The sequence below is a fragment of the Heloderma suspectum genome, chromosome 2 (genome assembly GCF_057233095.1).
Source record: "Heloderma suspectum isolate Gila_16-S chromosome 2, 16-S_ref, whole genome shotgun sequence".
Lineage (NCBI taxonomy): Eukaryota > Metazoa > Chordata > Lepidosauria > Squamata > Helodermatidae > Heloderma > Heloderma suspectum.
This window is the reverse complement of record NC_139459.1, coordinates 94,155,328-94,183,008: the sequence shown is the minus strand read 5'-3', so window position 1 is coordinate 94,183,008 and position 27,681 is coordinate 94,155,328. Positions and strand designations below refer to the sequence as shown.

General features: G+C 41.7%; 1 protein-coding gene across 2 annotated transcripts; it reads right to left on the bottom strand.

The window, feature by feature from the left end:
- Positions 1–803: 803 nt before the first annotated feature.
- On the bottom strand, positions 804–27,677 carry GKAP1 (G kinase anchoring protein 1). Of its 2 annotated transcripts, XM_084834225.1 has the most exons (12): positions 27,412–27,677; positions 23,797–24,063; positions 22,621–22,764; positions 17,523–17,600; positions 14,144–14,276; positions 10,844–10,866; positions 8,818–8,967; positions 7,591–7,692; positions 5,248–5,311; positions 4,893–4,963; positions 2,722–2,799; positions 804–910 (listed from the first exon to the last, which is right to left on the bottom strand). In XM_084834225.1, exons 2-12 carry the CDS (start codon positions 24,013–24,015, stop codon positions 863–865), a joined length of 1,110 nt encoding a protein of 369 aa, XP_084690351.1. In that variant the 5' UTR covers positions 24,016–24,063; positions 27,412–27,677; the 3' UTR covers positions 804–862. The 2 variants fall into 2 exon arrangements, with proteins under 2 accessions (XP_084690351.1, XP_084690350.1); XM_084834224.1 differs by lacking the exon at positions 804–910 and having other exon boundaries at positions 2,575–2,799.
- Positions 27,678–27,681: the final 4 nt, after the last annotated feature.

Here is a 27,681-nt window from a genome sequence, read left to right as displayed (position 1 = left end):
CTATAAGGAAGGCTGAGTGCCGAAGAATTGATGCTTTCGAACTGTGGTGCTGGAGAAGACTCTTACGAGTCCCCTGGACTGCAAGGAGGTCAAATCAGTCCATCCTAAAGGAAATCAACCCTGAGTGCTCATTGGAAGGACAGATACTGAAGCTGGAGCTCCAATATTTTGGCCACCTAATGCGAAGAGAAAACTCTCTGGAAAAGACCCTGATGCTGGGGAAGACTGAAGGCAAAAGGAGAAGGGGACGGCAGAGTATGAGATGGCTAGATAGCATCATTGATGCAATGAATATGAACTTGCGCACGCTCCGGGAGAGAGCGCAGGACAGGAAGGCCTGGCGTGCAATGGTCTATGGGGTCACGAAGAGTCGGACACGACTGAACAACAACAACAACCCTCATATTATCACTTTCCCTCTCTTGCTTAGGTCTTCTTCAATACTAGCCTAGACAAGTCATTTGGTGGACATGTGAAAAAGCAGGGGCTACAAAAAAGAATGAAAATAGTCATAAAAGCATAGTATGGGCCAACCATTAATAGACGCAACTGATTGTTTTTTTACCTTATGGAAATTACACACACCAGAGTCATAAAAATGACAAAAAGTTTTATTGACTGTTGAAAAACTAGATGTAGTATTAGCAACAAAGTTTGAGTGTCACTGTAATATTAGTTTCCAGCTTCTCTTCTTTACACTAGAAGTGCAGTAGATTGAATATTCAAATTGTTAGTCAATTAAACTTTACTCCCATCCCCCCAAAACTGCATAGTTAAGCAGTAATACAAATATACATTTCTGCAAAACCCCTGAATATCAAGGTTCTTTTTTTTTTTTCCTTTGAATTTGGTACAAGTGTGATCACCTGCACTGGTCAGACTCTGAATTTCTTTTCCCTTTTCTTCCACCCTGTAAAAGAGAAGTGAAAGGAAAACAAACAAACAAACCTGAGTTATGATAAATTTAAGTATGAACAGAGAAAAGTTACCACAGTTTTTCCCATAAGCAGGACTTGTGCAGAAAGCACCTCTATATTACTATCATCCACAAAAACTCACCTCAAAGGGATAGAAACCACTCCTTCTTGAAAGAATTGGTGATTTCTCTCCCTTTCCACAGGGACTTTGTACAAACCAAAGCAAGGTGGACTTTTGCGAGAAGGGAAGAGGAAAGGAACCACCTGTCCTCGCCCTGCTTGAAATTATCCCTGGTGATCTATCTCCTGCAAGCAGTTTTTTGAGGGCAGCACAGGGACATCAGATGGGAGAGGAGCTACAACTGGTAAGCAAGTGAATGAACTTGTAGAACCCTGAGCATGATACTGGGGAACAACCTACATTACTTTCAAGTCATTGGGTGGTATCCAACTTCTATTCCTCCACCAAAGGAACAGGAAAGGGACATTTTTTGGTTATTCCCCCTCCTGTCTGTCTCCCCCAAATCTGCTCTGGAAGGTTGGGGGAACCTCCAGAGCAAATTTGGGGGAAGAGGGAATTGCCAAAAATTGCCACACTCCATTTCACTGATGGTTTCAGCAAATGAACGATAGCTAGATACAACCACCCCTTTTTTTATTGGAGCGCTATATATATATATAAACAGACACAGGAACAGATATTTTTGTACACAAGGACAAGAAAAATGTGTTGCATAACAGTTTATGGCTGCACTCTTTTGCGCACTTACTTCAGATTAAACCTTATTGGACACAGTGGGTCTTACTTCTGCATAAATGTTTAGGATTGTGCTATGGGAGTGAAACATTTAAAAATGATTTGATGGGCAACTGTACAACAGGTAACCAACAGATATAGTGATGCTCAAGAATTGTGCAGATCATATATGGCAAGACAGACTGATGTATGATTGGAAAGGCAGCCAGAAAAGGAGATAAATATAGAAAAATACATAAAACTCACAGAAAAATTAAAAATCATTAAAAAAAATCTATATAACTTTGAGATGCAAAGCCAGAAGTCATCCAAGTAAGTGCTGAACAATATTCTCACACTTCATCTAGAGGAAATATTTGTAAAGTCTGCTTAAAAGCACATCTTCAGAACAAACACGGAACCCCCCCCCAACCCCCCGCCCCCCCGCCCCCAAATAAAAAAAAGAAAAGAAAGCCATTTTGGTCGATGAGTAAAAGAATCCAAAATCTACAGTTAGGCAACAGCTTTGTTAGGACCAACCAAAATACCACAAAAGATTGTGAAAGCTTTCACATTCTCCACAACTCTTCATCAGGCTAGGTGGTTTAAGAGGCAAGGGGTGGAGGAAATAAAAAAATTGGGCCAGATCTTATGGCCATGAAGTCTACAGTATAAACTCCATTTCAAGATGGTGATTGCAGACTGAATGAGCTACTGGGAGGTGTTGTAGGTATCAGATAACATATAGCATTCTGGGAAAAAGATGCAATGGCAGACCCCCACTTCTGAAAACATAAAGACCAGCTGTAACTCCAGTCTGTTTCTCGCCTGGCTGAAACACAAAGGTTCCTGAGTGAGCAGAGTCCCTTCCTCTCTGCCTAATTTTGGGAGATTCCCACTCCCCCCAGCAACTCCCATACCCCAACCCATGTTGTTTGGGATAAGAGCCCAACCTTCCAGAGGGGTTTTTCAGGGGAGGTGGGAGGGGAATGTTTCCTTCTGTTAATCTTTTTCCATTCACTTATCGAAGGACTGAAGGCAATACTTTACTGAATAATCTTTCATTACCTGATATTTTGTTAACTCTGCTTGTAGTAATTTCACTTTAGATCTTTCTTGTTCCAATGCAGCATGAAGACTGGTAACCTAAAAAAAAAAAGCTAAACAGTTACTTCACTCTTACAGAGGTTTTAAATCTTTAACAGAAGTGACATTTTAAAGAGAATGAAGTCACATGTCATATTAAAGCATTCATGTAAAATATAATCTACATGTGTCATTTTGCATATTAGATTAGTCTCAAAAACCCTGGTTGATGAGATAAGTGTTCATGAAAGTGATGTGATGATGCTGTCACACATAGTACAGATTATCATAACATTTTGACAATTATTTGAAACATATGAGGTAACTGCTACAAAGAGAAAAAGTAAATTTTAGCTAGGTTTCCTTCTAAAAGGATTCGATTGCTGTATATCGCAAATGCTGTTCTCGGAAAACTGAAGTACTGGAAAAGAACTGGGTCCTGCAGAAAAATGAATAAACATTTGTGCTTCTGAAGAGAACCATCTGTTCTTTCCTAAATATTTTTTTGATAATTTGATATAGATTTTATACTAACCCTTACACATATGTATAACAATAATCCTAAACACTTCCTTAACTGCAAGAAATATAAAACACCTAATAGTGAAAGAGTTTGAGAGTTTAGCTATGGAAATATTCATCATCAATCATCATCCAGTCTGGAATGTATCTTTTTGGACAAGGTGTTCAGGCATATGGTGGCAGCCCAACTCCCAAATATTTCTGGATAGTATTGATATCTGGATCCCTTTCAACCTAATTTCAAGCCCAGTAATGCATCCGGAACTGGCCTTGCTTGCTCTGGCTTTCACCAAGAAATGGACAATGGGAGCATGTCCTCTTTGCTCTGAGGAACCTCTTAGCAGCTTTCAGTACCACCTGGCCATAGTATGCTTCTGGTGTCCCCAATGTGGTGTCTGTGGACATCTCCCTTGGCACTCACCAGGCAACCTGCCCTCCTGATTTTTTTTTAAACTTTTTTAATGAAAAGGTTTTAACTTCGGAGGCTGGGAGGCTGCAAAGCGAAGCACCAGTTTCCAGCACCATCTTGATTTCCAGGAATGTCTCTAGGTCTCTTATGGGCCCCAGGGACATTCTTAGAAAATAACATCATGGGAAGCTGAAGCCCAGCACATTGTTTTCTAGTGCAGCAAGGAAAGAAAAATGGATGTAGGTTGCTCCTCCCTTAGGGAGTGCACTTCAAGTCTAATTTGCATATTCCTGCATATCCAAGTGCATGGGAGGAGCAAACCATCCAATGATATTCTCCTTCATTGCAGGAAAAAAGAAAACAAGCTGGAGGTTGGCAGGGAGCATCCTGGCAGGTGGGAGCGGGGTGGGGAGTTTTGCCTGCCCTGTGTGTGTGAGAGTGCATGCGCTGCCTGGCCTTCCATGGTGTGGTGAGAGGGGGTGTGTGCGTGCATGTGTGAGAAAGAGAGAGACAGAGAATGAGCATGTGTGCGAGTTTCTCTGAGCATCACTAGTTTGCCTTCTGTGAAATTGGTATTTTGTTGTGCTTTGTGGAGGCAAATATATGATTTGGCATTTGAGGCACACACTCCACCTCTGCCGTGTTCTCAGTTTTTTTGGTAAATTTACCTACTTCTGAGCCTCATCAGTTGGCCTTCCATGAAGTGGATACTGGAGCAGAAAACCAGGTTCAAAAGAATGATCTTGTTTTGAAGCTGAGAGCCCCTCTTTGCCTTGAATTTGGATTCCTTGGGAAATTACGTTTCTTGTTGCCTCACTAGTTTGCTTTCTTTTTTGTGTGACTGGCTATGGCAAAATGGCAGCCATTTTGTGAGAGCACCACTACACTTTTAAAATGGCAAATGTGACAACCAGCCTCTTCTACATCACCTTGAGCGCTCACTGAGTGGAGGGGCAATCCAAAAATATTCTAAATAAATAAATAAATAGCTTGGAGACCTCTGGTATATTTGCTTGCTTGGAATTCAAAGGCATTGCTTTACAATCGCTCCAATTCTTTCTGGCAGGTAGGCCCCCAAAAGAGTTACTTTTAAGTGGCTGCAGAGGAAGGAGGCAATGGGAAATCCCGGTTTCTTTAAAAGAAATTAATTTGTAGTTCTTCCAACATGTTTGTTCTGACTTTTTGGTCCCAAACCATTTTTTAAAGTTACAGAAACCTTTACCTGTAAAGTCAGCTCGTTCTTAATACTCTGAGATTCATCAACCTGAAGTAGTATTTCGGCTTTATCTTTCACTAAAATGTTAAAACAAAGGAAAGATTAGACTAACTATTCTCAATACCTTAAAAACAGGGTGGGGGATTTGTCAAGCCCTGGCAGGCCACAATACATGTCTGGTGGGCTGCATTCAGCTTGATGGGTCACAGTTTGTATAGATAAGCCTGATGTAGAGTAAAAGCAGAACAAACCTATTTGTCTTAATATTTCCCAAACTATTTGTAGATAGATTTAATGAATGTAACAGGTTTTTTTTTAAGAATCTTAATACTTTAAAAAACACACACAAAGCAGTACTTACTTTCACCTTCTTGTAGCATTTTCAACAGCTGTGCATTTCGTGCTTTTACTTCCTTATACTTTGCCTAAATATTTTTTAAAATCCAATTAATACAATGATGTATTTGACCAATTTTGTTTCAACATTAGAGTATTAGTTGTGCAGCACAGTCCTATTCATGTCTACCAGAAGTAAGTCCCACTGTGTTCTGTGGCGCTTACTTCCTAGTAAGTGTGTTTAGGATTGCAGGCTAAAATAAGTACACTCACTAATCTATGGGATAAAAGTAAAATATAATATAATACTGGCATCCTAAAGATACCTTAAATCCCAGTTGCGAAAAAAAAGTGGATGTGAAGGGTGAGCTATTAGAATTGGTGATGGAGATGGCAGAAAGAAGACACACACAAATGTATTTTTGAGTCTGAAGTTCACAACACTGCTTTGTTTTACAACAGAGACAGGAAACATGCAGCCCTCAGGCCGCATACAACCCCCAGACCACATGCAGCCCTGCCACTCCCCGAATTTTAAAAACAAGGTTTTGGTTTTTTACAAGAAAATGGTCATTAGTGGCTATGAAGCACCAAAAGGGCCAAATTTAGCTTGTTTGGAAGCTAAATTTGCCACTTTTGGTGCTGTGTAGCTGCTACAAAACACTCAAAAGGTTATATTTTGCTAGAAAACAATCTATTTTTAACTCTTGTTGCGCTCTTTAGTGATTCAGAGCAATATTTAGCAACAAACTAGTGATTTTTTCTCTTTAAAAAAAGTTTATGGGGGTGTCTCATGGACTCCATGCATCCTGCAGAGTACAGCCTGTGCACATACATGGGGGGAGGGGTCCGGGGTAACGAAAAAAAACCCTGGACCACTTGTAGTTGCCCACTCCTGTTTTACAAGGTCTGTTGTTGCCTCAAAAAATCAATTCACATTCTTTCAGTTCTCTAGTCACAATGCAAAAGATGAAGTATGTGACGCACACAGAATATATTTATAAATGAAACAAAATATATTAAGAAATTTAAACCGATACTGACCGGGTTTGGACAAAATGCTGAAGTTTGTGGTGGGTTATTTAACCCACAATGAGCTGTGGCACCCACAGGCACCATGTTCCATATCCAACCCATATACGCAAACCTGGTGAGTGTGAGTTATACAAGGATTAAACAACTATGGTTAAAACAGACTGGGTTATGCAAGGGTTGTTTAACCCTTGCATAAGCCACACTCACCGGATTTGCATGACAAGAGATCTCCCAAGCAGGGGTTGCATATTCAAAATAGTGGCTGCACATGCTGGAGCCTCAACATGGGCTGTCATGGCATGCAAACAGCACCACTAAATCCGTGGCTTAATTTCTTCCTCTGTACTAGAATACTGTTTGGCTAGGCAACTTGTGGATTTTATATAAATGTGGATTGCAGTGCAATATGTCACTACATCCTTGTGAGGCAGAATCACTTCTATCTAATGAACGCTTTATGCTGCAATTTGTCAAACAAGTAGCATTTTAACTTTACACCACGAATTAGTAGCGAAACGTTTGTGAGAAAACGGTATAAAAAAGTTCTTTTCCACCTACACAAGACAATATATTATTTTGACTTTTGGAGGTGAAGAGGTAGAGGATTGTCAGGTAGATAATGCCTTCAGAGGTAAGAATTCTCAAAACAGCAACACAGAGAGCATCCTATGGTTCCTGGCAGAACTTTCCAGGGACCATAGGATATTTTGGATTCCCCCTCCTGAGGCTGTACACACTCCTTCGATGTTGGGAGGAGGAATCCAACATTGAATTCCTCCTCCCTCACAAACATCACAAAAAGAACTGTGCCAGCTGCTTTCCGAAGTTGCAGCTGTGGCCTCGGACAACCTTGTAGAGGTCAAAAAGGGGACATTTGGTGGACAGGGAAGGGAGGAAGGAGGCCAGGTTCTGCAGAATCCTATGGCCTCTCTGTTGCCCATCCCCACTGGGAAGCGAGCTCAGAGGCCCATCTAGTTGGGGGTGGGGTGGGGTTTGGGGAGGAGGAAAGGGAGGCAAAATTGGCTCTGTCTTCCTCCCACCCTGCCAGCAACAGGGCATAGGATTTTTGGAAGCCTCTTAACTCAGAGGTTTCCATCTCACAAGCAAAAGACCCACAGGACTGCACCCTTAAGAAAGTAAAAATATTTAGAATGACCTTAGTGAACTTATTGCTAGGTTCCAATCTCTCTTATCAATATAGACAAAATATAATAATTATTAATGGAATAACTTTGGAAAGCTGTTTTGAAAAATCTAACACAAAGCATCTCTTCAACTTCAGTTTTAGTTGAATTAATAATTTATGTACTACCCAAGGAAACCAATTACATACCTCCCACTGAGTAATTACACTCTTTAACTGCTGGATTTCTGCATCTTTCTTTTCAAGTTCCAGCTTTAGTCTCTCTGTTCTTCCATCTTTTAGGGAAAAATCCTTCAGATAAAAAAACAGTGTAAATTAAGAACGTTTGTCTCACACAGAGTTGAATAATTAAGAAATGTGAACCGTTAATAGCTCAACATCTTTTCAAATGTAAAAAATGTACACAGGGAAACTTAAAACTGCTGGCCATCTAAACTTTTTGTACTTCAGAAACCAAACAGGAATGCGTTATGACATATTGTCCATGTTCACACTGAATGATTCTGGAGTATCCTGGCTTATTGTGAATGAGCTGCGTGTACCACCATGCAACCTGTTCACTCTCACTTTTGCCTCCCCACTAGTGCAACTGCTAAAGAAACCAGGACTGTGTGTTTTTTAGCATCTTAACTGGGGATTCTGGCATGAATAAACCATGGTTTGCGATCCTGGCTTAGAAAGGGAGCAACAAGCCAGGATCCCTGGTTCAGGTAACACCCTAAACAAACCATTCTGTGGAAACTGGAGCATATCATCAATTATTAGTTCAGATCTTTCCTCACTCAAGAAAGAATCCTCATCAAGCTGTTACAGTTGGTAAATAATTATTCCAAGACACAGAAATTTAGATCCTGACCCAGTGGGATTTGTAGTAAGCTGTTCCTCAAACTCAGAGCAGCTTCAAAAAGTAATGTGTTGTCATGGTTGGGGTAGGGGAACAGGGACACAGAAACCACCGTGCACACAGGCAAGCCGGCCATAGAGTTTAAGATCAAACAGAAAGGTGCCAAAAAACTCCGCAGATCACATAGCATTGTAAGCTACTTCTCTCTGTGACCTGTTTTACTTTGGTGAAATAACAAACTAGCTATTACGTTGCCTTATTATTTAAAGAATTTTTATCTGCTCTTGAGCTTAAAAGGTTCCCAGAGTGGCTTGCATAAAATCAATATAAACAAGGCAGTCCCTGTGCACAGACACAACACAAAAGAAAAAGGGATGAGGCAAAAAGAAAAATGAGCAAATCCAAGCACAATACTTAAAAGTCATATAGTTCCCTTGCAAGATACTTCTCAGATTAAGAAATGTAGTTGCGTTTTTATTGTTGTTGCTACCGAATTTTGTCTCCTCTAATTCATTAGCATTCTTCAAGTTAATCAAATAAAATATGCATTTAAGAACTTCTGCTAAACATACCTGTGTGTGGTCGTGAGATGTACTGTTATCCATTCCATTGTCTGTGATATGTTCTCTTCTTTTTTCTCTAATAATTATTTTATGCACATCATCTTCCAGTCTATTGAAGAATTCATCATCACGTAACAGAGTATGTGAGGAGCTCAACTCCTGTTAAGAAACTATTACTAATCTCCAGTAAAAGCAACTCAAAAGCTAAATAATTGTTCTAAGAACTGTGAAATCCAAAGCAGAGATATTTCTTCATATTGGGAAGTTTCAATCCCTTGAACAAATCTACAAACAGGTTTAATAGAATATGTCCCACCATCCCCACAACTTGCCATGATAAATATATAGATCAGAACGTTGTTGTTTGTACTTGAACATCATGTTAAACCACAGTTTAGTGTTATGAGAACAAGTCATAACAAGACTCAGACGTGCATTCCCCCCTGCCCCGTTCCCCCAACAGAAGGCTGTGAGGAGGTTAGAAGCGTCAACATCCATTTTTGATTAACCAGTTTATTGTGTTGTCTAAATTCTGAACTGTGATTAATCTTAACTAAGATTTGTTGAAACAAATCAGTTTCATAACTGATGGCTTGAAGTTGGCTTGTTTGACACAAACCATAGTTAAGATTAAACACTGTTTGTTGGATCTGGACAACACATTAAACTGCAAGTAATTGAAAACAGAAGCAAAACCTTCTGAATTCTTTATGGCTGCACTGAAGGAGGGTGAGAATGAGTTAGCCTGGGGGATGTGACAGTGTACTAAGTGTTATGTCCAAGCCAGCCCCCTACTTTCATAATGATTAGACATAATTAATGGTTTCATACTCTGGCTTCACAATGCAGCAAGACAGGGAATCCATCTATGTGTTCCAGAGGCAGCCAGGTGACACTCTCTGTCTTGCTACAAGGCTTTCATTGCCTGCCGTCTCAGCAAAGCAAGGCCAGAAAGTGTTGCCTCAGCAATGTGCCTACACCCATTCAGAGTGAGGACACTACAAAGGCTTAGTGCCCTCAGTGATGTCATCACATAGCAAACTTTGATTGGCTATGTAGTGCTGTGACACCATTATGTTCCCTGTATGGGCCCTGATTAGCTTGGATCATGTAGTTATTCAGAAAGAAGTCCCAAAAGAAAGGAAAAAGAAATGGTGGCTAAACAAACAAACACACAAACTATCAGGCTATTAACAGGTACAAGAGAAAGACCAAAGAAAGAGAGCTAACTGGGATTGCGGGTGACCATTTTGGACCGTTCAAGAGCAAACTATTCTCCATGAAGATTTTTCCAGCAGATAATTTGGTGCAGCCATAATAATTATTCATGGAAAGTTAATTCATAAAAAATCAGAACAAAACAACTTATGTTGCTTTAATATAACAGCACAAATCAATTGTTTCCAATATGGTTCTAACATCTTGGACATTCCGCAATTGAGATTCATTCCTCTCTAAGGGCGCAATCCTATGGGATGCGCCCTGGCTACTCGTAAGTCTCCGAACTCTGAGGCTTGTGAGTATCCAACGCAGAGCAGGAGGCACATTGCACCTCCTGCTCAGCATTTTAGCTAGACAAGCAATTTCACCCATCTGATGGAGACTTCACGGAGGGAGAGGGAAAGAGGCTGGGGATAGCTAGGAATACTTGTAGCTCCACATCCCCAGTCCTCTCCCCTCCCCACCCCTGGGGACACCCCCTTTCACACCCTATGAGCTCGCTTTTGCAGGGGTGGCAGCGGGGTTTCCTGTCTCCAAGCTCGCCATACATGCCTCACATACCTCAAAAACTTTTATTTTCTCAACAGCAATTTAAGTTACCATTGTGAAATGAAAGGCAAGCAACCTATTATATTAATTATGGATTTCTAAATTTCTGTGTATGTAAGTCACTTCAAGGCTGCTTTTTGTGGTGGAATGTGATGCATAAATTTAATGAGATAGAACAGCAGCAACCTAGCAGCAGTGAGAATAACTACCTGTGCCATCTAACCTAAAGAATTCCCTCATGTTTACTGCTTAATCAGGTACTTACCTCCTGCTTTTTGGGAAGGTGATCTGAAACAACATGAACAATATGGTTACAGATTAAATATAAATGCTTAATTTGTGCACAAAAACATACAAGTGATAATTCCAGTATTTCAGTGCTATATGTTCTAAATTATAAAACAGTGGCGCACAGACCCAGCATCACATGGGTTAGAACAGCCTTTAAGTCGATACAGCAAAGCCTTTAAGCAAAGTTACACAGCTGTCAGAACTGACCTATAACACAGTCTCTAGGCCTATGAATCTCCACTGGCTTCAAACTGTATGGAGGGAGGAGCCATAGCTCAATGGCAGAGGCACATGCTTTGCATGCAGAAGGTCCCAAATTCAAATCCATGGCATCTCCAGGTAGAGCTGGAAAAACCCCTGCGTGAAACCCTGGAAAACTGCTGCCTGTCAGTGCCAACAATACTGGGCTAGATGGACCAATGGTCTGACTCAGTATAACGCAGCTTCCTATGTTCCTATGACGGCAAAGCTATGTGCTGGTTAGCAAAGTCTGCCCCTAGTGGCTGAAGATGTTACTGCAGGTTTCAACCACATGGATACATTTAAATTAATTAAAATTAATGCCTTTTAAAAACAAAATATCCCCAAGGTACACATCCCTAAAGTTCCCTTAAATATGCATGCCAAGATTCATGGTCTTAGAGCTATGGCACTGACAGGCACACATCCTCTTGTATTATTACAGAAGATCCCCTAAGCTGAACGAAACTGATTTAGACGTTTTCTAACCTAATTTTGGTCTGGATTTAGAACAGAAACTGCCTCGATTGTCCTGGTACATAACCTCCACTGGGGGACAGATAGGGGAGTCAAGCTCTGTTGATGTTTCTGAACCACTAAGCGGCTTTCAGTACCATCAACCATGATAGCCTTCTGGGCTGTCTGGCTGCTTGGGACTGGAGGTTATGGATCTGAAATGACTCTGGTCCTACTTGGATGATAGACTCCAAAAGGTGGTGCTGAGGGACTACAGCTCTGTTCTGTGGCTGTTGGCATATGGAATGCTAAAATGACGTGACCTCCGTCATTCACGCTTTTGCTTTTGTCATTTCCAGGTTAGACAGCTGCAATGCACTTTATGTGAGGCTGTCTTTGAAGACTGTCCAGAAGCTGCAAGTAGTCCAGAACGCAGTTTCAATGGTTCTGGTGTACACTGCTTGTTCACAATGTATTACACCAATCCTCCATAAGTATTGCAGGTTACCAATATGCTTCCAGGCTCAATTTCGAGGTAGTGGCTTTGACCTTTAAGCCCCTATACAGTTTGGGTCCAGAATTTCTCAGAAACTACTTCTCCTCATGTACGCCTGCCCAGAATCTTCACTTCATTTCAGAGGCTTTCCTTTGAGTCCTACTGCTGATAAAAGGCAGGTAGGTACCTAGAAGGTTTTTTGAGTTGCAACACCCAGGAATTAGAACAGCCACCCAAGAGAAACATGTCTGGCCCACAACAGCCTGTGTTTAGACTAGCAGCAAATATTCATTTCTTCTTTTTAATTTATTTTTATTACATTTCTATATCGCCCAATAGCCAAAGCAGGGTTCCGTATATTCTGGTGCTGTTTTAAATTGTTGTCGTTTTAGGATGCTTTTAATTTTGCTTTTATTATGCAGTTATCTTTGCAAAATGCCTTGTGTACCTTGGTCAAAAGGCAGAATATAAATCTATTCATAATAATAGAAGCAGCATCCAGTATATTTCAGAAGTTAAAGTTTCTAGTTAAAAAGAGTTTTTAAAGTATATTAATCAAAGATTGTAATTATATGTAATTTCTGCTCTCTCCTTCCCACTACTGCTGAGCATCTCCTAAAAGGACACTCCTGAGGTCAGGGACACTCCAGAGCAACAACATATGAATCACAGTAGATGCAGCCATATAGGGGAGAATCAGCAAACAACAACCCACATGTAGAAGTGCTTTTGGCTCATACATGAGCCTAGTTATAAAACCTGCTCACACTTACACCAAGTAGATAGATATCAAAACAAGAGTTTATCATTTATTTCAGCAACTTAAATACTCTAAGGCAGCAATCTTATGCAAATTTACCTGGCAGTAAGTCCCACTGAGCTCAACTGGACTGACTTCTAAGCAGACATGTATAGAATTGTGCTGTAAATGCACTCCACGCTTTCCAGTGCAAGATGCAAGAGCCCTTTGAGGGAAGCTAAACCAATGGTTTTTGTTTTATTACTAACGTTCTGAATTTTCTTGACTGCTGTTGTCTGCTCCAACTAACAGATTTTCGTGTTATAGTATTTGATTACGTTTTGATCATTTCTGTGTATATAAGCTATTAGCTGTTTTGAGTTCCCTAGTGAAGGAAAAGTGGGATATACACATTTTAAAATAAATTAATGACATGAAGACTTGACTATACACACATAATCTGTAGATCCAACGATATTCTAAGACATTTTCCATCTGCTAACACTTCCCATAAGGGTAAGATTTTCATAGGGAAACAGCCAAAAACAGAAAAACAGATATGAATAGATGGTCCCTATCAGAGTTCTAGAGCAATTTTTCTATGCTCCCTCTATTCTAATTCACACACTTTATTTAAACACACATTTAAGTTTGTGTTTCCACAAACTGACAATATTTACATTTAGTGACTTTAGTACTATCTGCTGTGGCATTGCCTGCCAAAGAAAACCTCGGAAAAAGCAACTGTGTCCAGCCTATGACTAATAGTTCAGAGAAGCATTTGAATGAATGGTGTAGTGGTAAATTTTGAAGTGCAGGTGCTCATCATGATAGTCCCCATAGTCACATCCTCAAGGAAAAGCCAAAGATTCATGATACAGCGTTGATCTATATCAACAAACTAGTTCAAGCAGTTTTCATCTCTATCAGGAGGAGGTCTATTGTAATTTATTTATTTATTTATTTATTTATTCATCGCCCACCTGGCCGGTCATCCGGCCACTCTGGGCGATGTACAATGGTACAATTTAAAACAGTAACATTTTAAATTTTACTGGTATTGTTTTACAGTAACAGTAAAAGCTAATCTTAATTAGACATTCAAGACCAAGCCACCAAATACTTTGCATTACAACAGGAACAATATATTGTTCCCAGGAAAAATTATTTTCCCTCACCTATTGTGAGGATTGCAACTAAGATCAGAGGAAACAGGGAATTCTGAGGGGGGTGGGGTGGCAGATGACATCAGCATCCCCACTAATAAAAAAGTGCTGGTGCTGTGTCACTGGAAGCCCTGGCTCCACTACTCCAAGTTAAGACAACAACAAAAAACCACATACCTATGTTGGAATCAGACTGAAAATCTTTTAAAGACACTGTGAGAGGTTTGTCTTTTCCCTGCTGATTTTTTCTTTTTTCTTTCTTGTGTGCAGCCTTTGATGGAGGTGAAGCATTTTCAACATTTTCATATTCCTGTAAAGGAAACAAAAACATCTGTCTAACTTTAAAGCAAACGTGAGGAACCATTTTCAACCCCAGGGACAAAATGCAAAATAGGAAAAGTCTCCGGGGCCACATTCCATCTGTGGGTAGGGCCAAATTTGATTATCATTTTAAGCCTACTCAGGAGAAAGCAGAACAAGACTTCTGCATGTCTACCCAAAAGCAAGCAGGACGGAATCACTCAGCCGCACTTTCAAATAGCACAAGCCTCTCCATGTCTACTCAAAAGTAAGCAGCTCTTCTTACCTACAAAGTGTACATTTCAGTATCTTTGCTATAGCTTTATGCCTTGGAGGATATTTAAAGGTTGACTTCCTTTAAATAACTTTTTCTCTCCTATTAGTGTTCAAAGAGAAGAGCAAAAGAAGCTTGTGGGCATGCCTAAAGCAGGTTTGGCCTGCTTTAAAGAACAGACCACTTAGAACATATATTTTTGTATAATTAAACACTGCCAGAAAGAAAAGAAGTTCTGAAACGATAGCTACGTTTGGATGGCATGGTAAGCCAGACTTTTTTTTGGAACTCTGGCTTTCTGTGAACAAACATACATGCTTGGCCTTTCCTGCCAGTGGGAGTGGCTAAACAAGTCAGTTATTTTCTCTCTGTGGTTTGTTTAGTGTGACATCCGAACTATGAAATCTGTCTTGTTCTTCTTCGAACAAGCCAATCATAAGTGAGGATTTATTCTTGGTTTATAAGAGCAACAAGCAAGAGTTCTTGATTCAGACATCATATTAAGCCAGCCTTCCACAACCTGGTGCTTGGGTTGTAGAAGTTTTGTAGATGTTTTGGTCTACAACTCCCATCAGCCCCTGCCAGCATACCAGTGTTCAGGAATGACTAGAGTTGCAGTCTAAAACATTTGGAGGGCACCAAGTTTGTTTAGCCATTCCGGCTGGCAGGAGAAGCCAAGCAGAAGCAATCGAGCAGATGCACCAACACTTGCTTATTTACAGTAGGCCAGAACTTTAAAGATTCCGTAATGTGTGAACCAGGCTACTGTGTAGTGTTTTAGTCTCTCATTTAGTATTCTGAACCCATATTCATGAAAACTGGCTTCTCTAAATTAGTGAACACACATCCAGTATTTGTTTACTGAACCATATAAAAAACATTACATACTAGTGCCTGCCAATGGATTACTATTTTCACCATTATAACAGGCATCATTTTCTTGGTCTGCTGTTAACTTGACTGTACCTGGCACAAAACTGCACAATTACCTCTGCTCTACAAAAAGGTGATGGTGATTGCAAGGATCATTCCATGGTACATCTACTGGAGGTGTAGAAAAGAATGCTGGTCTTATAGCGGTAAGTTTATTCTTTTCAATGGATTAAAGGTATCCTTGTATAGATAATCTTCCCATTCCTTTACCTTGTATATCCCCAAGTGGAGAGAAGCCCCACCCAATCACAGGACCTTGATCAGCGAAGAAAATGATAATGTTCAGGAACAGTGCTACCACTGGATCAACCAAAACAAGGTGTGACCAGGGTAAAACACGAGCATAAAACTGGAGCTCTGCTCAAAAAAAGAGAGAAAAATTAAAAACTTAAGAGATAAGGCACCCTGAAATGCCAAACCTAATAAACTACCTTCACTCACCCTGAGCAAAGTAACAACTGCCTGGTAGGTAGGATATCATCCATCCACTAAAGAGAATATACTTATTATAAAAGACCATCATTCTTTTCTTCTTCAATGGAGGAAGGTATCCTTGCATGGGATATCAAAAACTGGTTCCACCCCTAGGAGGGCCATTTGCTTAACTGAGGGATAATTCTTAGGTTAGTACTATCTCCTGTGACATTGCCTGCCAAAGAAAACCTCGGAAAAAGCAACTGTGTCCAGCCTGTAGCATCTCACAAATGTGGACACTGAAAACAAAATGGCTCCCTGCAGATGTCTCTATGCAGGTGTTTGTGTCTAGAGCTGCTAGGGCAGCTGCACTGCATGTGGAGTGAGCCATGATTCCCCTAGTAACAGGCAAGGAGAAACTTTCATATGCCAAGTATATGCAGGCCTGGAACCATCTTGATAGGGTGGCTTTAGATGCGGTCCTTCTCAAGGAAGAAGAATAAAAGGACATAAAAAGGCTCCATTTTCTAATCAGTTGTACTAAGACTGTAGGGCCTTGGTATTTTACTATGATAAAGATAAAAAATATTAAAGATAGCCTTTCCTCTTGAGAAGGAGCGGTAGCCTTTATGTATTATATTTCTAAATTATTACATCTTCTTTAATAATTTTAAAAATATGTTAAGGTTCTTGTAATATGCAAGTTTCTTTACTCAACTGATTAAAAAGCCAGGTATTTAATACATGGAAGGAGCAATCCTATGCGGATCAATGGTCGCCTCTGAGCCCGGGGGTGACTACCTACCCAGTGCAGGAGATCCAGGATCTCCTCCCTGCTTTTGCGGCTAGACAGCCGATTTTGGCTGGCTAGCCATGGGATCTCAGAGCGCAGGAAGGGGCAGCCAGATGACACATAGGAAGTGTCGTGACGGGACTTCCGAACTCCCCGCCCCACCCCCAGGAACGCCCCATTTCCCTTGCTCAGCACTGCTCTTCCAAGTGCAGAGCCGATCCACATTGCCTTCAAGGTGGTGAGGGAGGGGGTGGATTTCAGTTCTCCGGGAACCAACCTCAGAGCGCAGGATCCAAGATTGGTTCCCGGGAACCCATCAATCCTATGGCCATCTAGCCGCTGACTAGCAGCCATAGGATTGCACCCTAAAACCTGTAATTTATGTTTATAATGTCACTGGACGATTCTTCTTATGTTTACTGTAAGGTAGACATTAGTACTTTATTTTTCCTGAAAGTTTGGGATCATATCACAAATCCACCCCCACCCAAAAATGTGTCAAGCCATCAAAGTTGTGGATAAGCAGCTATATTATTTAAATTCCCGATGTACGAGTATGGAAAATACACAATCTTCCCCTTTTTAATGACAGTCCAAGAAAAGCTCTAATCTTTGTTTTCATTTCTTGCTGATCGGCCAACAGTGCTATAAACATTTTAAATGTTCAAATATAATATGGTTAGCTGAAGCTTCCTTTCTTACATTGAAAAATTGCAGATATTAAGAAAACATGCAACTACTAAACATTTCCCTTAGATTAACAAAATGTTTGATCCTACAGCAGGTCCAGGAACTAGAAAGAACATGTACTATGTTTTAACCATACTGAAAGCAGGAAATACCTTTCTGTGTTCTTCATATTCCAGTTTGCTTAGAAGTAAAGCCTTTTCAAGATCTGCTTCAAACATTTCAGAAGTCAACTGAAGAAACAAGATGGAAAAGTAGACCTTGTGATGGGCTTTTGTTTAAACACAACAAAGAGTCTTGTGGCACCTTAAAGACTAACACATTTATTCTGGCATAAACTTTTGTGAACTATATGCCAGTTTATGCCAGAATAAATGTATTAGTCTTTAAGGTGCAAAAATGTTGTTTTTGATGCAACACACTAACACGGCAACCCTCTGAAAATTATTTAAACGCACACTCTTAATACCCTTAAAACACATACACATCAGATGATTATTTAGTTCAGAAGTGCTTTGGTACAGGTGTAGTCAAGATTATTTTCCACCTTCCTTGCACTGTACTGCAAAGTGAGGTAGTAAAAGTAATCAAGATTTCTACAAAATGTTGGAGGGGATGATTAAAAATAACCAGGCTCTGGTGAAACACATCTGTGTACCAGCAACCTTGTGCTCATGCTGCACATTTGGTGTACAAAACCTTTCTTGCCATCAATAACACATACAGTTCAATGGTCAGATTGTGTAGAGATAAGCAGCAGCAAAATTCTGCTTTAGAACTAGAGATGGATGAGCTCTTCCATGCTCAAATTATCCAAGTTCTTACCCCTAAAATCGGAAGAATTCAAGACAGTTTTCAAGCCAATCTGTTGCTTGGGAAAATGACCCCCCTACTTAGGGAAGTCCAAGGTACAGCCTAGGGGGCTACTTTGAAGAGCTGACTCTGGGTAAACAGGGACTGGGGGCAAACCCACTCTTGCAGGGGACTCCTGGGGGGTGTTTCCACCAGCGATTTACTCCAAGCTGGCTGCGTGTTAAGGTCATTAGGGACAGATGACGTCGTGGCCATCCAGCAGCCACCTAGGAGCTTATCAGGGAAAAACTGGATTTCCTGAGAATGCTTAAACTCTGATTGTTTTCCTTAAGTCAGCTTCTCCCGGGTATAGTTGTTGTATGCCCCAACCCCTGTATTTAGCTACGGTATGCTAGTATGCTAGCCCTGCCTAGGGGTGTGCCTTTCACCGTAACCCCAGTCAAGGAGTGTTTCTTCCCACTGTGGTGAATGAGGCTTGCCCTCTGAATGCCCACAGAAATTACAGAGAACCCCCTCAACTGACATGGCACAGCACGATCTCGAGGCTCCAATTCTCCTTTGTTTGGTTTATTGCCTTAGGCAACTTCAATCCTTCATTATAGAGATCCTGCGGGTTACAATGGGGGCTGGTTTCTATCTTTGTGTTTACTGCTCTCTTTCCCACAACAAACCCATTAGTGTCTCCTCAGAAGTAACTCCCATTGTGGTCAATGAGATCCTGCAGGTTAAAATGGGGGCTGGTTTCAGTCTCTGTGCTCTCTCCACCCTTTCTCAGCACAAGCTTGTGTGTGTAGTATGTCAGAAGTAACTCCCATTGTGCTCAATAAGGCTTGCTCCTGAAATGAAGGTGCATCTGAACTTTCAGGGGAAAGCAGAAGGGAGCCTCTCTTATTGGTTGGGCAGCCCCTGCCAGTCAGATGATGTTCACTCCAACCCCTATCCCCACGAAGAAGTATGTGCTGTGAAACGATTTTTACTGCTCCACAGAATCTGTTCGTGGAGCTCTGCTTGCAGCAAAGATGATCCCTTTTAAAAAATCCGGTACTCCTCCATTAGCTTCTCCTTCCATTGTTGTGGAAACACGGCCCTGAGGTAATAGGTCCCCTGTTGGGAAGTAGGCTTTTGTCCCAAGCCCTAATGTTCCTGGGAGCAGTTCTTAAAAGGAGGGATTAGTTGGGAAATCTGCTCCAGCTCTGATTTTAATCTGAACTGGAGAAGGATTTGGGATTGTCTCTCCTTCGAGGTGAGCATTTCCAAGATCCTGAAGCCCATTGCCAGAACATCATAAGGTAATTACATATGAGTTTCAGTAGCAGCCGACACACGTATCTTTAGTATTAGACAGCACTTCTCTATTTTTGGCAAACTAGGTGTTGTATCCAATGATATCATTCTGCTAGCAGAATAGATAATGCTGGCAGATCGAATCCCCCCCGATCCCAAATCTTGTCCCCATTCAGCCATGAAGCTCACTCGGTGATTTGGGGCCAGCCACTGACTCTCAGCCTAACCTATCTCACAGGGTTGTTGTCAGGATAAAATGGAGGAGCAGAGTCATGTAACCACCTTGGGGTCTTTGGAAGAAAGATAGAATATAAATATAACAAATAAATAACTCAGGGAGCAATCCTATGGCCGCTAGACAGCGGCTAGATGGCCATAGGATATGCTGTTTCCCAGAAACCGAGCTCTCCCCACTTGCCCCGTGCTCTGCGCTCTCAAGAGGAGTGTGGAGTGGCCAAAAAGGGGCGTTCCCGGAGGGTGTTCCAGGGTGGGGAGGGCAGAAATGCCTGTACGACAGATCCAGTGTGTCATACAGCAGCCTCCTTCCCTGCTCTGTCCTCCTGTGGCTACACAGCCACAATCAGCTGTCTACCCGAAAAAGCAGGGCAGGAGAAGCGTGGAGGGAACGATCCCCTCCATGCTTCTCCTGCCCTGCTTTGGATAGGCGAGTGCCTCCAAGTTCGGAAGTGGCTGCCTATCTAGATAGGACTGCTCCCTTAGTCGGCTTCTGAGGACAAAGGGACCCTCTGGAACAGAACTGGGGAGCATGCATAGGGATGCTAGGGAGAGATAGTTCTGCTTGTTAGACTTAGCTCTTGGTTGAAATTACCTTTGTTACTGTTTATTGATTTAACAATAAAATGTTTACAAATAAAGTACACTGCCATGCCACATATCTTGTCTAACTTTCAGAAGTTGTGACAATGTTTTCACTATGCACATCTTAAGTTAAATCTTGTTTTCCAAATTTACCCATGCTGCCACTCTCCATGCCCACTTCCATTCAGAAGTACATAACCTCTTTACAGTACAATCCTATACATGACTATTCAGAAGTAAGTCTCACTGTGTTCAATCAGGCTTACTTCCAGGTATGCGGGTATGAATGCAGCCTTAGTATTCCTAGCTATAAAGCAGAAGGGGCGGGGGAGAGAAGGAGGAAAAAACCCAGAAAAACTGAAAGCAATAGAGACCAGAGGGGGAGATATCTTGAAAAGGCCTTTGTGACACGAACCAGATTTGTTTGTATTTGTTGATTTTGTTCCTTCCTCCGTACACATTTTGGTCTTTCATTCCTAAGAGCTAATCCTAAACACTATGACTAGGGAGTAAGTCTCACTGAACTAAATGGACTTCTTTCTGAGTAAATATGCTCAGGACTGATGTCAGTTATAGCCTAATCCTATTAGGTGTTTTTTTTTTAATTATTATTATTTATTACCCTTCTATACCACCCCATAGCCAAAACTCTCTGGGCAGTTTATATAGTTAAAACACTAAAATACAATATACAAAATTTACAAGCCATTTACATGAAAGCACACTGACAAGACGCAAAAACAACATATAACTAAAAACACCTTCCAACAGTCAGTCATAGCTAAAGACACACCCAGGACCAATTGGATATCGGCCAGATGGGTGGCTAATAAATCTAATAAATCAATTAATAAATTAAAACTCATCACGTGCTGCCAAATGCCTGGGAAGAGGTAGGTCTTATCTTGGCACCAAAAAGATAACAATGTTGGTGCCAGGCAGACCTCATCGGGGAGCTCATTCCACGGATGGGGGCTATCACTGAGAAGGAAGGCTCTCTCCCTTGTTGGCGCCTTACGAGCTTCCCTCAGAGGAGGAACCAGAGGAGGACCTTGGATGCTGAACACAGAGTATGGGTAGGTTCATTTCAGGAGAGGCATGCCATCAGGTATTGCAGTCCCAAGATGTATAGGGCTTTATAGGTTAAAACTAGCACCTTGAATTGATCACAGAAGCATATAGGCAGCCAACGCAACTGGGCGAGAGTCGGTCCCAGTTATCAATCTGGCCAGTGCACTTTGCATGAGCTGCAGCTTCTGAACCATCTTCAAAAGCAGCCCCACACAGAGTGCATTGCAGAAATCTAACATGGAGGTTACCAGAGCATAGACAACTGAAGCCACGTTACCCTGTCCAGATATGGGCATAGCTGGGCCACTAACTGAAGTTGGTAGAAGGCACTCTGTGTGACTGAGGCCACCTGAGCCTCAAGTGACAAAGATGGTTCCAGGAGTACCCCGAAGCTATGGACCTGCTCCTTCAGGGGGAGTGCAGCCTCATCCAGAACAGGTTGAACACCCTCCCTCTGGTCAGAGAACCACCCACCAACAGCATCTCAATCTTGTCTGGATTGAGCTTCAGTTTATTAGCCCTCATCTAGTCCACTGTCACAGCCAGGTGCTGCTTCAGCACATCCACAGCCTCACCTGAAGAACATGAAAAGGAGAAATAGAGCTGCATGTCATCAGCATATTGATGACAGCGTACTCCAAAACTCTTGATGACCGCACTGAACAGTTTCATGTGGATGTTGAACATCATGGGGGACAAGACTGACCACTGCAGAACCCTATACTGGAGAATCCACAGGGCTGAGCAATGTTCCCCCAAGCACCACCTTCTGGAACCAACCCTCCAAGTAGGAGCGAACCCACTGCAATACAGTGCCTCCCACTCCCAACTCAGAGAGCCGTTCCAGGATACCATGGTCAATGGCATTGGAAGCTGCTGAGAGATCAAGGAGAATCAACTCCCCTTATCTTTCTCCCGACATAGGTCATCATACAGGGCGACCAAGGCTGTTTCCATGCCAAAATCCAGCCTGAACCCCAACTGAAATTATGCAAAATTAAGTCCTATTATGTTTAACAGGGCATATTTCAGGTAAGCATGCATAGGTCTGAAGCCTTAGGCTGCAATCCTATACCTACTTACATGGGAATAAGCCCCAATGAACTCAATGGGACTTATTTCTGAGTACACATATAGGATTGCACTGTTAAGTTGTGCAAACCAGGCACAGATAGCTGCATATCATAATGTATGTAGAACTGGTGCAGCTGCAAGCATGCATATTTTAAGATTTATAATTCAAAACAAAACTATTGGATAAAGAACCTGTTCATCTCTTTGTCTCCACTCTTGCCAGTTCTCTTCCTGAGAGTCTTTCCGTGCTGAATTATTTAATGCTTGCTCATGCTGAGACAAACAGGCTCCATGGGAAGTTTTCTGAGGAATCTTTTTAAAAGCGAGATTTCTGAGCTATAAAAAACAATAATGAAGAGAAATTAAGGATTTTATAAGATATAAAACACTGTGACATGCTGAAACCATGGTATAGGTTCTCTTTAAAGTGACTTATATTATTCTGGTGATTTGTTTTATTAAAAAAACCTAGTATATAATATTTATGGTCTAAAGTAGCTAAAATATTTGATTATTTAAATAATGTATATGTCAACTTCTGGGGTCAAACCTTCTTCAGGCGGCTTCCAACATATAAATACACAATATAAAATCATTGTAAGTTTATAACCATGAATCATCATAAAAATACCATTGAATAAAAAGCAAGAGTCAACAATACTAATTACAAAAGATATTCAGCCATTCAACAAACACACGTTAGTTGCCCTGTGATTGCAGAAGCGAGGGGAAGGACATTCTGGGTTCTCCCGCATGTCAGAGGAAAAAGGGCCCCTGGGTAGTTGCACCACTTCTATACAAACAAAAATACCAGCAAGGGAAGATCAGCCTGGCCCCACCTACACAAATGTCAATTTACAACTTAGGGCACAATCCTATGCATGTTTAGACAGAGAAAAGGCCTATAGCTCCCAGCATTCCCCAGCCAGCATAGCTGGCTGGAGAATGCTGGCAGTTGTAGGCCTTCTCTCTGTCTAAACATGCATAGGATTGTGCCCTTGTTTTGTTCTGACATTGTCAAACTGATCTTCCCCTCCACCTTTTCCTTGTCTTTTTTGTTAGTAAGCCTGAGGTGTCAGTTCCATATGTCTTGTCTTTTGTGTTAGTAGTGCCTGTGTCTCATTTTCATTTACATACCATACTTGCCACCAGCACTATACTAATCTTTTGATGCAAGTCAAGTAGTTTTCAGAGCAAGATTTACACCTTGTCCTAAACACAATGGATGTCCCTTCCAATGCCTGCTCTAATCCTTAACATATCTCAAGTATAGTTGTTTATTGCATCTCTGACCATTTTTTGGCTTTTCTCCTGTACATATATGAATATCCGGCACAACATATGACTGAAACATAACTAACACTTCACCTCATTTGCTTCACTCTGTTGCTGCTCCTTTTTTTTCCTCCTCTTTTCTTTTTTCTTTTCATTTGTGGTTGACTTGCTGCCTGACGTTTGGGACTTTCCACCACTCCGACCACTTCTTCCTTTTCCAGATTCTGAATCTGATCCACTACCACTATCAACTTGTAAAAGAGCAAATCTAGATGCAGTAGTAGGAACTGAACTAATTACTGCTGAGGCCATTTTAACGTTGGAGGTGTCTGGAAACAGACCTCTGATTCAAAGTATTTCCTGGAAAAACAAAAGTAACATAAAAGGAAGTAAGGCTGGGGCAGAGAGCATCCTCTATTTTACTATAAGAGCACTGGTACATTAGAACTTCACCTGTTTTGATCTGCTACAGAAGGTTTATATAATTTGACCCAAAGACCTCATGAACAAAGCTGCCACATTTTAAATCTTACTTTGTACCATAGAGGATCAGCGTAACATACGCATAGTAATGTAAATGTTTGTGTTTGAGTTGTGGAATGTTCTCCAGGTAATCTAGAGTTAATGGAATATTGCTGTGTGTGAGGGAAGGGTGAGAGGGGCTTGTGAGTGGAATTCTAAGGGTTTTAAATGAGACTGGACAGTTTAACAGTCAGATAGGGTTTAGGGATCCAGTTAATATACATCTAGTGAGATTGGTTTGGGTGAGGGGTTTAGAAGGGGTAGGTAGGTCAGAAATACATATAAGATGATTAAATAATAACCTTTATAAACTTTCTTGTAAATAATAAAGTATTAGTTGTTTTATTATTTCTATAATTCCCCATGTCAGCTTGATTTGTTAATGTTACTGAATTAGAAAAATCTATTTTCCTGTTACTACTCCTATATCAGTTAAAGGAAACCAGTTAACCTAGCGTTTGTCTCCCTGACACAAGGTAACAGGGCTGAAGCTTTGGGAGTCAGTGAGGACAACTGTCCAAAGCTGTCCTGGGCTTATTTTTCAGTTTTGAGCATGTGGAAATAGGAGGGAGAATAACCCAGATTCAGAAATATCACAATTGGCATTGACAGATTTTCAGTCTAGGCAGTTGTGTAGCCAAGAAGTACTGTATTCCAGAAAGTTCTAGGTGCATTACATTTTGAGGCAAGTGAAAATGTTCCCCAAATCATAAAGTGCAAAAATAGTTCCCCGTTTTTGGGAAACTACCCTGGGGAACTTGCTCAGAAGATAAGATAGGAATTTTAATAAGACAATAGAAGTAAGTAATGGGGAGCTTTAATAGCTATTTTTATTTGTTGATTTTATTGCACTTCTTGCAGTAGCTTTGAGTGGTTGTATTTCACATAGAAAGGAGGGGTATACATTGCAGGAAGATGATGAAAATACATAAATAAGGGCTTAGCAACACTACAGTTCTTCCTCTCTGGTAGTTATTAGACTCTTGGAGGAAGCAATCCTATGGCCCCTAGACTGCATCTGAGAGGCCACAGGGTATTTTAGATTCTCCGACCCCTCTCCTCCTCACAGCTGGTGCGGCAAGAACCATGCAGGCTGCTCTCCGAGGTTGGGAACTCAACCTTGGAGGGGGGCAGAGGGGGGCATTTCAGTGGGCAGGGAGGGAAGGAGACTGGAGAGGCCAGGATGCAAGTTACCCTGAGGCCTCTCCAGCCTCCTTCCCTCGCCCTCCAAAGTGTCCCAGCTAGATGGGCAAAAAAGCCTGCCTAGTGAAAAATGTAGGCCAGGAGGACAGGGCAGTGAAGATTGCCTCTGCCACTCTTCCTGCCCTGCACTGGATTTGGGGGCTTGCGATCATCAAGGGTGCAACACAGGACTGTGCTCTAAGCTGATGGAAAGATCACCAATAAAAATAATTGAGAGAAGAGCTGTCATTTTTGGAGGGGAGGACTGTAAAGGGGAATCTCATTGGTCTTTTGGAAACATTGACATGCACTAAGAATGCAGTCTTCACAGTGAGATTTAACTACGATTTTATACATCATGAGCTTTTAAAGATTATGATAAGTCTGTGGAAGTTCTGTGGTAATCAAAAGAACATATTTTAAGAAAAGAAAGCCTGTATCATTTCACGGAAGTTCAGCTATGGAAGAGTCTCACGTGGAACATTTACAGTGGATTTTGCTGCACCACTAAGAGTGATGGCAACTCCAAGTTTGAAAGAGAGAACCTCATTGATCTTTTCCATGAAGAAGTGGATGAGCATGAAACACCTTCCCTACTTTTTGAAGAATTCAGTAACAAGCATTCATGTCTCCTGGACACTTCCCCAACAATGACACATGATACAGTTGGGATGAGATACTTCTTCAAGTCCATACCATAAAGGGAAAGTGTTTCACATTTCAGATAAATGAAGGCCCAAATGCTATAATTTAACAGGCTACTAAGGACCAAAGCCTGCAGCACAAATATCACATGTAAGTATGTTTTCAAAATGAGGTATTAGTTCTTTGTTTACTGGAATCTCCATTAAGGAGACAGAAAGATCTTCCATTTTTGCTTCTGACATGTATTTAAGACGCTCAATGCTTACTTTAAAAAAAGGAAAGGAAAAAGGAAATAAAATTGCTTCCATCTTCTGTGATGCTAAAACTTATCTTCAGGAAAATACTTTAGTTGGACTAAATAAACACATTTTCATAAGAGTAAACATATGAAAATGCACATTTAAAAAATTTTATATGACTGTAAACATACCAATATGCATGGTTAAATAATGAGAACAACCCCATTCTATAGCACATTTCTAGTATGCTGTTTACAGTTCTCATTTGTAATATTTTGACTAAAGGCATAAAGGCATCTTTAAATTGTTTTGTAACACCAGGTGATGGGAGTTCACTCTATTACTCAAATAAACCACCGAAAAACCAAAGCCATTTTTATCTGCCTAAATAACTGTCATTTTTGTCAGCCTTGCTTTTTTTAACAAAGTCACCACCATATTCACCGATAGTGGTAACTGTGCAGATGTTTGTTTACTAACAGGAGGACATGCACGATCCATCCTGCTGGAAAGGAAGACATGCTTAACTCTTCCCTTGACATCGTCATCATCATGCTGAAAGCTAATATGATACCAAAGATTGCTAGCTATACTGGCAGCAAATTGATCACCTACGGCCTTTTTCTTATTTGACCACCAAGGCTCTCAGGGCAGATGGCATGGTTCCCAGGCTGTTACCTGAGCCCCAGAATAGTTTGTTGTTGTTTCTGTCCTGTATCTTTAAAGAAAAGCAAACGCACCACTTGTCTACCACGGAATGTTTCGTGTATTACGGCCGAAGCATTGCGCCTTACTGAACGGCAACACCGCTAAAAGCTAGGAACGGCGAGGACGCGGCACCTGCGGCCACGCAGCAAGCTCACGAGCTAACGGGGCCGCCTTGCTCCAGGTCACTGCCAGGAGCGCAACGCCACCGAACCCCAGCGCGCGAGCGCGCGTTTTGCTCACCACCCGCTTCTCTCTCCCCCCGCGCTTCGTCAACCCCAACATTTCGCGCCCTCGCCCCCCGGGAGCGAGAAGGGGGCACGTTAGGGCATTCCTTTCTCTTTAGTTCACGAGGGCTGGGAAGAAAAGGGGCAGCCAATATGGGATGGGGGAGGGGGAAAATGAGGGGCCTCACCGCCTTTCTGAGCTGCTCTCAGGTGGGTGGAGGGCGCGACGGCTGCGGCCTCACTGGCGGCTACGTAGGGGCAGCTGCCGGCGGCCAGAAAACGGTTCGGGACGTTGCGGGCGTAAAGGAGCTCACGCGGCGACGGCACCACGCAGTCGGGGGGGGGGGGGGAAGGAAATGAGCCAAAAGAGCTCCGGAGACGAGAGCGCGTGGACGTGCCCAGCTCGGGCGCGCTCGCCCGCGGAGTTTGTTTATGTCTTGGGTCGCCTCACTGTAACA

Excerpts from the sequence above, each read along its gene's own strand:
- GKAP1 (XM_084834224.1), bottom strand. The coding sequence starts at position 24,015 with ATGGCCTCAGCAGTAATTAGTTCAGTTCCTACTACTGCATCTAGATTT. Across the intron at positions 17,601-22,620 it reads GGAGACAAAGAGATGAACAG|TTGACTTCTGAAATGTTTGA; the intron begins GTTCTTTATCCA and ends TTGTTTCTTCAG. Across the intron at positions 7,693-8,817 it reads CATCTCACGACCACACACAG|GATTTTTCCCTAAAAGATGG; the intron begins GTATGTTTAGCA and ends TTTTATCTGAAG.